Here is a 13,135-nt window from a genome sequence, read left to right as displayed (position 1 = left end):
CTTCAGCCCCTTTCCCCCACCAAGGTTTCAGGAAAGAAAACCCAAATGGAGAATGGAGATAAGTGAGAAAGGCCCCTTAGCAGCACGTGGTAAAAGGAACTCCTGGGTAAGGCAGATATTCTTTCAGCAAGTCTGATATCAAGGAAGTCAGGGGCTCCAGAGAGCAAAATGGACAGACAGGGACGGTGCTAAAACTCTGACCACCTCTAAACTCCTTGTTCCCTGCTAAAGCCTCCCTGAAGCCAGCTAGTTGGTCCCAGCTTCCAAAAAAGCTTGTTTGGTCATTGATACCAGGACTAGGAGCTTCTGTGCTTGCAGCCTTGTCTGGCCACCTCTGGATACCTGGCTTCCTCATGTAGGTTATCCCTCTGCAGAAACAGGTTGTGTCTGCAGGCGCAAGCTCCAAGACGTAGGATGGGCCTGAGGCGTGGCAAGGGCATCAGGAGGGACTGGGGCAGGAGGCAACTAGAAGCAAAGTCCTTTCCAGGCACCTGTAGATCCCAGGACCCCGGAGGAACGTTACAGCAGAATCTTGACTCCCCACAGGGGCAGCTTCCTGACTAAGGGGCCACGCACGTACCAGGCCGTCCAGGCAGCGGAAGGAGGCAGGAGCACTTACCGGGGGAAGATGGCCGTCATCAAGGCTGAGGCGTAGCCGGGCTTGCAGGCTCCCTCTGAAAAGTTTGCGTACTTGGTGGCTAACTCAGCAGGCCTAGGGGAAGAGAGGGAAAGTCACAGTTTGCCAGGCACTGAGCAGTCTGTGGGTTATAATTCACGAAGAGCTGTAGGTGTTTAAACCTTGAACAAAACTTTGTTCTCTACAATCAGCACTTCAGGCCTTTTTCCACACCAGGCTTCAGGGGTTCAAAAAAACCCCCACCGAAACCCTAAAATAGGCAGAGAAGTAAGTCAGGCCCCTCGATTTCACACAGATTCTTGGCAGTAACCCTGACACCAGAGAAGTCAGGAGCTCCATCCGGGCTCCAAGACTCGGGAGTGGTATTCGGCAGAGCTGCTCAGGCCAGATGGGGTCAGAGGCGCTGCCTTCCCCCCTTCCCTGGACGCTCACACACGTCCAGCGTCATCTGCTCTTACTCCCACCACATGAACCACGATCCACCCAGTGGGAGCCACTCGCAGGTACTGAATATGGACACAATATAAGTGTGTTACTGGGCTATTTTAGGTGAGGGTGTTCCCCGCTCTCTCTGCCTGGGATGTTCCTCCTGTCCCTCTCCACCTGGCCAATGCCTCCTGGTCCTTCACAACTAAGCTCAGATGTCAGCTTCACTGGGGGTGATTTCCTGACCCCCCAGACTGAGCTAGGTGCCTCTCTGTGCTTGTACACGCCTCTGTGCTGTGCCTCTCCCTGCCACCCATGTCACACGCTTGCCCCCATCAGCACTCGCCATTCTGGATTAGAATTATTGCCAGGGTGTCTCCCTCATTATGCTGCAAATTCCTGAGGTCAGAATCTGACTTAAGCCTGCCCACCTTCCCCTACCCTGTACCCTGCACAGAGATGGGCACACAGAAGACCCCTATAACTTTCTAAAGGGAGGAAATGACCTTGACAGTCTCACTGCAGCCAAGGTAATCTCAGGGACCCACAAGCAGAAACTGCCAGATATTTTCAGAAGACTTGTCTTCTAACCCAGACTTTGTTGCTGTATGACTATAATCAGGCAACCTCACATCTTTGGATTTCAATGTTCTTAAGTGTTCAGTGTGGGGCTGAAGTCACTGCCCTGCCACCAAAAACTCTGCCCCACGCAGTCTAGAGAAAATCACAGCAGGAGAGCAGGACATATTCAGTGAATGGGCTCAGTGACTGCTGGGGCTGGAGGCCCTGCATGCTGGGGCACCTGAGGGAGCCCTGGCTGGCTGCCAGTTCTAAGTCCCAACATCCTCCGCCCCCACCTTGGGCCTGCTGCCAACAAGCTGGTGCCCAGCTGCTCGACTGGGCTGGGGCCCTGTGGCAAGTCTGCCTGCAGGGCCGCCTTCTGCAGGGGCTGGGTGGGGTGGATATGGGGTAGTGTTGCCAGAGCGATGATACCACTGCCTACTGTGTGTCATGTTTGATTTACCCCTGGACTCCTGCGGGCCTAATCCAGGACCTTACACAGAGTAACTGCTCGCTGAATACAGACAAACTCATCTGTATCCATGTGCAATTTCTTTTAGAAATATATGTTTTTAAGCCTTCTCTACCAATGAAATTTAAAGCCTCAAATGCAAATCCAAATGCTGAGTGACAAGCCAAGGAGTTGGGACTTTATTTGGTAGGCAAAAGAAAGCCACAGGTTTCAACAAAAGAAAAATATTTTCTTATGTAAACAACTGTATTTCAGAAATGAAATATAAACTTCAGTGCAATTACCGAACTTACTAGAAGCTTTTGGACCAGGCACAGTGATGAAATCATTCTAGATGTATTCAACAACTCTGTGAGCAGGTGCAATGAATTATTAACTTAACACATGAGGCTCGGAAAGATGAAGAGACTTATCCAGGATCATACAGCTGGCAAGTGGTAGACATCAGATTTGAACTCACTTCTCCCTAACACCAGTGCAGGAGCTCCAACGTGACACTGCCACCAACACGATCACAGAGGAAGGTGCAGAGTCCAATGATAGCACAGGAGTGGTCAACACACTTGGAGACGGGGTAGAGGACAGGATCAAGAAGGCCTCACACATAGCTCTTTGGAAGGATATACACAGTGGTGAAGCATTCTGAGTCCCTTCCTGCCCTGTCCGCAACCCCCACCCCGCCCCCCTGCAACCTGCTTCCCTGCCTTGTACTATGAGTTCCTGTGGTCTTTCTGAATTCTAGAAAATTTCACAAGCAAGTGGACAGATGGACAGTGGTTGCCCTTCTTCACACAGTATGTTACACAAATAAAGGTACAACAACAGACAATCCCCAGGCCATACCCTTGCTCTCTATAGTTCACCCCATCAACTTTTGGTGAGGTGCTTAAAGAAAAAGGGTTATGGAACAGTTGAGGGCCCATGGGCTCAGGCCATCTGTAATGGAGAAGAGGGGATCAGAACCCAGCAGGGATGGCAGGAGATACTACTCTCTCCATGGCAGTGCAAGGCAGTCAGATATCAAGATGATTGGCTCTAAATCAACCCTCATTTTAGAAAATGCAACATAACTTCTAAAACATACAACTCCAGTTACAGTGGGCCACGTCAAGTTATTACCAAATTAAAATGCCTTAGAAATAGCCTCCTGACTATCCCAGTGGGAGAAGAATAGGGGGAGTGTTGGGGACTCTGAGTCATGCAGCAGGCTGGGACCTCTGGGGCAGTTAGCGGTCAAAACCACCAAGATTAACGGTCGCCAACTCCCTGAGGCCAGAATAGTTAGTCTCTCTAAGGCACTCACACTCCAAATGCCAGGAGGCCCCACAGATGTCTGATCAAATCATTCAGCCCTTGTTCTTCTCCTACTCTGCAGCTGGCCTTTCAAACAGTAAGAGCACCCATTGTCCTGCAAACGTGACTACCAGGCCCTGGGGTGAAGAGTGTGACCACTGCACTCTCAAGGGGACATCCAGATGGACAGACTGGAACCCCAAAGAAGGAACCAGACTTCCACTCCCCTGCTTCACTCTGCAGGGCCACGTTTAAGGAATCCAGCCAAGCAATGTAAACAGAAAGAACATCAGTTCTGGAATCAGAAACTCTCACAGAGGACACTGCAAGCCGTGTGACCTTGGGCAAATGATGGAAAATCTGATTCTCAGCTTCTGCATGCTCAATGGGAACCATGTAATTCCCAGGATCTTGTGAGGATGTGGTGAGAAAGCATGTTTGAAGAGGATAGCACCGTATAAATGCTACATGGAAGGGGAGGTGGCTGAGGCAGGCAGCCGGGACGTGGAGGACTTGAACACTTGGCTCAGTCTGGACTTGCCCACCAAGAAGAGCTGCCACGTGACTTCCAGTGGAGGCTGCCCTGATTGGTGTGTGCATTTATTAAAAAAAAAAAAATCAACATTTGGGAGATGAGGAGAACTGTAGGAGGGTGGGAGGAGCAGTCAGTCAGTGAGATAGAAAAATAATTGAAAGAGTGTGATGCCCCAGCTGCCAAGGGAAGGAAGTATCTCAAGAAGGATGTTGGCTGGGAGAGGTGGCTCACGCCTGTAATCCGAGCACTCTGGGAGGCCGAGGCAGGCGGATTGCTCAAGGTCAGGAGTTCAAAACCAGCCTGAGCAAGAGCGAAACCCTGTCTCTACTATAAAAAAAATAGAAAGAAATTAATTGGCCAACTAATATATATAGAAAAACTTAGCCGGGCATGGTGGCGCATGCCTGTAGTCCCAGCTACTCGGGAGGCTGAGGCAGCAGGATCGCCTGAGCCCAGGAGTTTGAGGTTGCTGTGAGCTAGGCTGATGCCATGGCACTCACTCTAGCCTGGGCAACAAAAGTGAGACTCTGTCTCAAAAAAAAAAAATAAAATAAAATAAATAATAGAAGGATACGGGTGCCCACCAGGTCAAACACTGCGGTAGCCTGGGAAGGTGTGGCCATAGGACCAGCTGCTGGATCTGGCAACACGGAGGTCGCTGCTGACCTTGACCAGAGCTGTTTCACTGGAAGGTAGAGGGGCTCCCGTTTCACTAGGTTTAAGAGAAAACTGGAGGAGAGGACTGGGAGGCATGGAATAAGGATTATTTTTAGGAGTTTTGCTCTAAAGGGAGACAAAGAAATGGGGTAATAGCTGGAGGCAGGAAGCAGGTAAAGACAGTGTTTTTGAGGTTAGGAAATATTTTAGCATGTTTATAAGCTGGTTAGAATAAAAGAAAAACTCAGGATGCAGTAGAGACGGGACAGTTGTAGGGAGAATTGTCCTTGAGAAGGTTGGGGAGGGGAGGGTCTAGCAGAAACGGGGAAGGGCTGGCCTTAGCTCTGCTCCCTCACCCCACCCTGGCCAGGGAACACCTGTTCAGGTTAAACACTTACTTTCGGGACTTCCTGTGATGCTTCCCCTCCCAAGTAGAACCAACCCATCCTGCCTGTGGACCCCAAGCTTCCTAGAGCAGACTTTCCCTTTAGCTTGCTCACTTCTACTCTCTCTTCTTTCTCTCCTACCTCCTTCCTTTCACTCATGCAACAAATATTTAGAGGCACTGGAGTCACTCTGCTTGGATTTTTATCCTGGCCCTATCTCTTACTAGCTGTGTGATTTAGGGCTTTTCTTTTCTTTCTTTTTTCTTTTGTTTTTTTTTTTTGTTTGTTTGTTTTGTTTTTTGAGACAGAGTCTTGCTCTACTGCCCAGGCTACAGTACAATGGTGTCATCATAGCTCACTGCAACCTCCAACTCCTGGGCTCAAAAATCCTCCTGCCTCAACCTCCAGAGTAACTGGGACTACAGTCATGTACCACCAGGCCCAGCTAATATTTTCTATTTTTAGTACAGATGGGGTCTTGCTCTTGCTTAGGCTGGCCTCGAACTCCTCACCTCAAGTGTTCCTCCTGCCTCAGCCTCCCAGAGTGCTAGGGTTACAGGCGTGAACCACCGCACCCAGCCTGATTTATTATTATTATTTCAAAATATTAAGGGGGTATAAATGTTTTTGTTACATGGATAGTTTTTATAATGCTTGAGTTAGGACTATAAATGTGCCCATCACCCAAACAGTGTTCATCATACCTGCTAGGTAGGTTTTTGCCCCTTCCCTATTCTCCCCTCTCCACGGCTTGATTTCCAATGGGTCATGTTATTTAACTGTTCTGTGCCCTGACTTTCCACATCTTTATAGTTGTGATTACACAGCTTTAGTACTTACTCCATAAAACTGCTTGAGGATTACTCTGAGAATAATGTGCTGGCACCTAGTACAATGCCTGGCACCTAGCTATTACTCAGTACATGCTAACTGTAATGCGCCTAGGATTAGGGATATGATGATGACATATTTATGGCCCAGCACTCGTTACACTGAAGAGTTATTGTCTACTTAAATATCTTTCTCTCCAGACCATGATAATTTAGGACAGCATGCATAGCATAGAGTACCCAACAAAATGTTGGACTGAACTCAACTGGTTGCTTTGCCTTGCAAGGTTAATCAACAGGAAGTGGGCGGGGGAGGTGGTGATGGCTGGGAGACTGGGGAAAGGACTCTGAGCCCTATCCCTGAGGACTCTGCAGATTAGGGATGGACATCTTGTAGCCAACAGTCTAATTTCTAGAACCATCTCAGAGAGGACTGAACTCAGATCAGCTCTCTACTGTGCCCCCTCCCTCATTCCACGTGCTAATTTAGTGACGTAGAGTTCAAGGCAATCATTATGAGAAAAGAAGACGCCATATGTAACACCTGGCACACTGCATGACAAGTAACACAGCAACTTAATCAAAACTAGTCAATATTCTCACACTGGGGGGACTTGCACAAATGCGCTGACAAGATCCCGAGGCACAGAGCTTGCTCCACCATCCTTTACCTTTCTGATGAGGAGGCATTTCTCCTATTACTAGAGAGTTGTTTCTGGAACAATGACATGACTTGGATAATGGCAGGAGCAGCTTTGCTTAGCTTTAGTAAGCCTATTCTTTCATTAAACATTTTTATTTTTTTCTAAACAGCCTTTATGTAAGAAAAGTACTTAATACTGCCATAGACTCTCTCAAGCTCCAAGATGGAAACTTGAAATTTTCTCCTTAAGGACAATTTCTGTCTCCTCTGACTGCCATCCCTCCAACCCATTACTACAGGTCTTCTGGCCCTTCTTGCATTAGCCTAGGTCTCTTTATCCACCCACATCTGGGGCGTGCTAATCCATCCACCCTTGGCAACACGAACTCACCCTTTGCTCCTTGCAGCCTCCAAAGTAGACTTGGGTTTTTCTACAGCTTTTGCCCCACATACAGGCATCACTGTCAGAAGTCTTCTTCTATCACTTTAAGAGAAGAGGGACTGCTTGATGTGAGCCATCTGGAATTTGTGGTATTTCTCAGCTCTGGAGGCCCCGGGCACTACAATACCTTTCCATCAAACCAGGCACTTTCCTGTTTGATCAGTGATTCTGGAGCTGACACTACTGCAGGTTATCTTTATCTCCAGGGCCTTGTAATTTACTTCATCTTGGCTGGGAGGATGCTCTCCAGAAAGCTTTAGCCTGAGCTTTAGCCTGAGCACTACAGACAATTTTCACAGAGGATCTCTACCAGGGATCTGCTGGGAGTGCTCCAATTCAATTTTGTTTCCACACTTCAGTTCTTTAAAAATGAAAACACATCCTCTTTCTGGATGGTAGTGAAAAGAACAAGGGAACTAACATTTATTGAGCATAAACCATGTGCTAGACAGTGGATCTAATTATCTACTTTAGCTTTACAGTGATCCTCTAACGCAGTACTGCCCTTAGACCCAGGCACATGCTGTTGAAAGAGTCCAGGAGAAGACGTAGTCGGATGATGTGCTGTTGTATACTCTGTGTTAAAATTTCAAAGGATCAATTTAACACAACCAGAAAACTAATTATGGTTCACATTTCCCCTGCATACTCTGCATAACATTTGCATTTGTGGCCATGATCAACAAAGCAGTCACACCTGTGAGAAAGTCACTGGAAGGCAGCAGTCATGGGCATCAGCATGAGTTATGATGCAACCAGCATAAAATGACTGGTACTGGAGAATTGAAAAGACAAGAGGAAAAGCCGGGCGCGGTGGCTCACGCCTGTAATCCTAGCACTTTGGGAGGCCGAGGCGGGCGGATTGCTCAAGGTCAGGAGTTCGAAACCAGCCTGAGCGAGACCCCGTCTCTACCAAAAATAGAAATAAATTAATTGACCAACTAAAAATATATATACAAAAAATTAGCCGGGCATGGTGGCGCATGCCTGTAGTCCCAGCTACTCGGGAGGCTGAGGCAGTAGGATCGCTGAGCCCCGGAGATTGAGGTTGCTGTGAGCCAGGCTGACGCCACGGCACTCACTCTAGCCTGGGCAACAAAGTGAGACTCTGTCTCAAAAAAAAAAAAAAAAAAAAAAAAAAAAAAAGACAAGAGGATCTATATTGTTTCTATAAAACAGGTTCCAAAAAGCTGCGACACTGTGAGTAATGCCAGCACTGCTAGATTTTTGTGTGTGGTAGGAGATATGAAATTTGCCAGGAATTATGCATTTGACAATAAAAAACAGAAAGGGCCATTTGACAGCTCCGCTGCACTCCCTGCTCTCTAACTCTCCATGTTGACGCTTGGAGGATCTGAGTTTTATTATAAAAGTGATACTATTCTCTCTTGCTCATATCCTCTTCATTCTGTCCTTAATTGATTTAACAAGTATTTATCGAATATTTGCTATGCCCCACAAACACTGTACTGGGCACTGTGAATACAACTGTGAGCTGGACATTCATAGTTCCTGCCCTTACAAAGGTTCCAGCAGAGTTGCTCAAACTTAGGATGGAACTCACAGTAAGGGTTTGGAAAAAATAGAAAACTATCTTGAATAGTGGGAAAAGTAGAAAGTAGAAAGTATAGAGCCAGGCAGAGAAGGGTTCAAATATTGGCTTTGAATCAATCCAAAACTCCATGTGAGTTTGAATCCATCCACTCTTGGCATCAGGAACTCACCCTTTGCTCTTTGCAGCCTCCAAAGTAGACTTGGGTTGGATGAATCAAAACTCACATGGAGTTTTACAAATACAAGTAAATTACTGATCCCTTCTATGATCACTTTCTCTTTTGTGAAAATGCATTTAAATACTATCTACTTCACAGAGTTGTCCACCAAGTCATTCATCTGTGCAACAGATATTTATTGAGCAATCACTAAGAAATACAGCAGGGCACTGTTTTTGGTGCTAGGAAATAGTAATGAACAAAACATTAATAGATAAAAACCCATGGAGACAGACAATAAACAAGTAAAATAATATATGAAGCACCTGACAGTGATAAACCCTGGAGAAGATGACACAGTAAAGGGGAAAGGGGAATGCTAATAGGGTATAGGGTTGCAATATTAAATGGGATAGGCAGGGAAGACCGCACTGAAGGTAACATTTGAGCTAAGGTCTGAAAGGGTGAGGGAGTGAACAATCTCTGCAGGTATCTGGGGAAGAGTGTCCTAGAGAAAGGAATGAGAAAATGCCAAGAGTTTGAGGCAGGAGTAGGCCTGTAATATTTGAGTCACAGCAAGGAGCCCACTATGAAACAATAAACAAGAAGGGGAGTAGCAAGAAAACAAGGGCACAGACCATGCAGGGCCATGGGGAGCATTGTAAAGACTCTGACTCTCATTCTAAGAGAAATGGGAAGCCACTGGAACTTTCTGACCACAGGTGTAACAAAATCTCGCTTTTTAACGGGATCATTTTGGCTTAGTGTGGAAGTAGACCACGGGGAAGCAATCATGAAAGAAGGGAGATGAGTTAGGAGCACAAAAATGAGGTGGGATATGATGGTTGTTAGGACAGGGTGATGGTCTGGAGCAGGGGTGAGGGACCTTTTCATGTTGGAAGGCCTCATTAATTTAGCTGTAATCAAATAAGGCCACATTCAAGAAACTTCAATTCTATATACTTAAAAATGTACATTATTTTGCAAAAATCTAACTACTACATATTTAATAATTTCAAAAAATGAAAGCTATTTGTTAATTTTAAAGTTAACTAACCTTTTAAAGACTTTGTTCTGTTTGCTTTTTGTTGGAAAGCATTTGAATGCTCGGTTGCAGCATGGAGGTCTGCAGTTTCAGCTGATCCTCTAGATGGGTATCAGTCATTTGTGACCTTGATTTGGTTGGGTAGGGGAATGTAGACTCACAGCAGTAAGTGGTTGAAAAGCAAGAAAGCATTTTTCCGGTGTGTTGTTGAAGGCATGGGTATTCTGCATTTTTCCATATTTCAATTGGATCTTTCTTGGCATCAAAGACTTTAAAATGTCATCTATTGAGAGCTCAATCAATTCCATTTGTAGTTCTTTAGATGCCTTGGTGATATCAACTAGGTGAAGCTGAAATGCTAATTTAAGTGTGATGTCATGATTCTCAAAGTCAGTGAAACTTTCATTGTATTCTCCAATTAACAGGTCTTAACAGATCGCTTTTAAGAGCCTGCATGGACCGGTGCGGTGGCTCACGCCTATAATCCTAGTACTCTGGAGGCTGAGGCAGGAGGATCACTCAAGACCAGAAGTTCGAGACCAGCCTGAGCAAGAGTGAGACCCCGCCTCTACTAAAAATAGAAAGAAATTAATTGGACAACTAAAAATATATAGAAAAAAAATTAGCTGGGCATGGTGGCGCATGCCTGTAGTCCCAGCTACTAGGGAGGCTGAGGCAGGAGGATCGCTTGAACCCAGGAGGTTGGGGCTGCTGTGAGCCAGGCTGATGCCACAGCACTCTAGCTGGGGTAACAAAGTGAGACTCTGTCTCAAAAAAAAAAAAAAAAAAAAAAAAAAAAAAGGAAAGAGCCTGCATAGGAGTGGGGGACACAGACAAAAATATAATAAATATGTAAAGTATGTCATACGTGAGACAGTATGGTTGCAATTTTGGGGCGTTTGCAATTTTTCATAGGATGGTCAGGGAAGGCTTCATGGAGAAGGTGATGTTTGAGTATATTTGGAGGAATTGGGGGAAAGAGTTATAGGACTATCAGAGGGAAAAGGGTTCAAGGTGGAGGGAACAGCCAGTGCAAATGTTCCAAGGCAGGAGGAAAAGTCCTGGCATTGGAAGTTACCATGGAGGAGGCCCCTGTGGCTGGAGCAGAGAGGTTAAAAAGGAGAGAGGGAGGAGGGCAGGGAAGGGAGGTGACAGGGCAGGTTGTGCAGGACCTGGTGACTTAAAAAAAAAAAAATAGGTCTTAACAGCTGCATATTCTTCAAATGATTTGCATATATCATACTGCCCATCAATCACCTTTGTTAACTGGGGAAAATGTTCATCCAAAATTTCCTTTTGAAGAAGTGTTTTGAAAAGATAGCTTTTTTGGAAATGCTTGGATTTTTTGCCACTTGAAACAACTGTCTTTGCTTTTGCTTTTCATATTTTAATTTCTGCAGTACAAGCTTTGGTGCCTCTCCCTCTAATTTAAAATATTTGTGGTCTTTATGAGTGTTATGCTGATGAGCACTGAATTTCTTTAATGTTGATATTGCAGTATAACAAAGCAAGCAAATCATCTTATCTTCAGCAGAAACAAGATAATATTGCAATTCCCAATCCTCATTAAAAAACCTGTTTAATTCAGCGGTTCTCTCAGTCTTCTTTCACATGATAGCTGTTAAGCAGACAGAATTAAAAAATGCTGTCGAGGTGTGCAATTATTCACGAATTCCATTCAGACACAAACAGAGTGCACCGTTGTCAAAAGCTGGTAACAGACTGGCATACTAGACCCCCATAAACTCTTGCCAGCCTGCCTCGTGTGGTAGTGGCGCTAGTCAGGTGGAGGAAGTTAGAGATAAATCACGAGTGTAGCAGCTGTCAATTTAGCCCTTAATGGCTTACTGATGTTCTAATTGTGCCGCTGGTCAATGTGGGAGGATTATTTCATTGCAACTTATTTTATTATTGGGTATTTTAAATATGTTTATTTTTAAAATAAAATAAAAATATAAAAGAGGAACAAAAATGTATTAATAAAAGGATTTGTTCTGAAAATTTGGATTCAGTCAAAAGGCCCACTTAAGGACCTAAGAGGCAACACATGTGGCCTGAAGGCTGCAGGTTCCCCACCCCTGGTCTGGAGGTAGTGAGAAGTGGTTGGATCTGAAGATGTTTAAGATCAAGTCAATAAGGTTTGCTGATGATTAGATTTCAATGTCAAAGAAATGATGCTAAGATTATTTGACCTGAACTACTGGAAGGATGGAGTCGCCATTTGCTGGAGCAGGAAAGATTCTGGGAGGTGGAGGGTGTGAATCAGGAGTTCGGTTCTGGACATGTTAATTGTGAGATGCCTAATACACATCCAAGTGAAGAAGGCAATTGGACAGATGAGTCTGGAGTGTGGGGAAAGGACTGTGCATGATAAAAATTTAGGAGTCATCAGCATATAGATGACATTTAAAGCCATGATACTGGATGAGATCATCTAAGTGACTGTTGTGGGGAACAGGTAACAGAAAGTACCTAGTATGGCATTGGGCACATAGTAAGAGCTCACAAAATGCTTTCCCCTTGTAGCCAAGGGAACTTGGGAATTAGTAAACTCACCTCCAGGTGTACGTAGACTGCCCCATGTCTACACACTTTTCACAACTTGCCTGGTCTTCACTAGGCTCTGGGGATTAAGCTGTTTGGTTTTCATCTGTGTCTTCACATGAACTCCCTTATGAAATTAGACTGAGTGTTAAGAGTCCCCATGCTTTCACCCACATGATGACTATAAAACACCACGTTGTGGCGGCAGACAGTGTTCCCTACTCACACTCATTTAATGTTGAAACTTCCATTTAATTAAATCCACTCCCAGAAGACTCACATGAGCTCAGGACACACATATCTGGACTCCAGGATCTGGCTCCTCCAAGGCATCCAGATGGCTTTTCTCTCCTCTGGACTAATGGGCACATTCCCAGCTCATGGTGTTATATTCCTCATAACTGAGATTGAGATTTCCTTAGGGTTCTGTCTGGAAATGCTCTGCCTCCAGATACGAACAGGGATAACTCCCTTTCTTCCTTTGAGTCTTTGCTCAAATATCACCTTCCCAATGAGTTCGACCCTGACTGTTCCATTTAACCTTGCAATCTCTTCAACAGCATTCCCTATTTTCTTCCACAGTGTTTACCACATTCCAAGGTACTAAAAACTTTAATTATTTACAATATTTTTTGGATATTGACTGTCTTGTTCACTGGTGTATCTTCAGAGCACATAGTATTTATTGCCTGATACATAGTCATTGCTCAAGAAATCTGCTGACTGAATGAAGAAGTGTTCACCTCGGTGTCGGGGCAGGAGGCTTTACCCCTGAGCATTTCCCCAGGACCCAACTTTGAACCAGAACACAGCAAACCCCTTTCAGAGAGCCTGGAGCCTCTTAGACTCCAGGTGACCAGCCTTGAGTCCCTGGAGGTGTCATCCAATCAGGCTGTAGCCGTGTGCACTGAGCAGTCTGAGTGCCCAACCCCAGGAAGACAGGATCGGTTTT

The 13,135-nt window shown here is 45.4% G+C and overlaps 1 protein-coding gene across 4 annotated transcripts in view; it reads right to left on the bottom strand.

Moving 5' to 3' along the window:
• ST3GAL3 (ST3 beta-galactoside alpha-2,3-sialyltransferase 3) overlaps positions 1 to 13,135 on the bottom strand; it is a 193,899-nt gene that overhangs the window by 79,545 nt on the left and 101,219 nt on the right. For all 4 annotated transcript variants that reach the window (XR_012914863.1, XM_012775890.2, XM_012775885.3 and 1 more), the window contains one exon: positions 620 to 712. Coding sequence is in view for 3 of the 4 variants with exons in the window: in XM_012775890.2 (XP_012631344.1) it covers positions 620 to 712 (93 nt within the window). In the remaining variant the exon portion in view is untranslated. The remainder of the gene's footprint in view (positions 1 to 619; positions 713 to 13,135) is intronic.

Source organism: Microcebus murinus, chromosome 2 (genome assembly GCF_040939455.1).
Source record: "Microcebus murinus isolate Inina chromosome 2, M.murinus_Inina_mat1.0, whole genome shotgun sequence".
Lineage (NCBI taxonomy): Eukaryota > Metazoa > Chordata > Mammalia > Primates > Cheirogaleidae > Microcebus > Microcebus murinus.
Note: the sequence above shows the minus strand (reverse complement) of the source record. Positions and strands in the feature narration are given on the sequence as shown.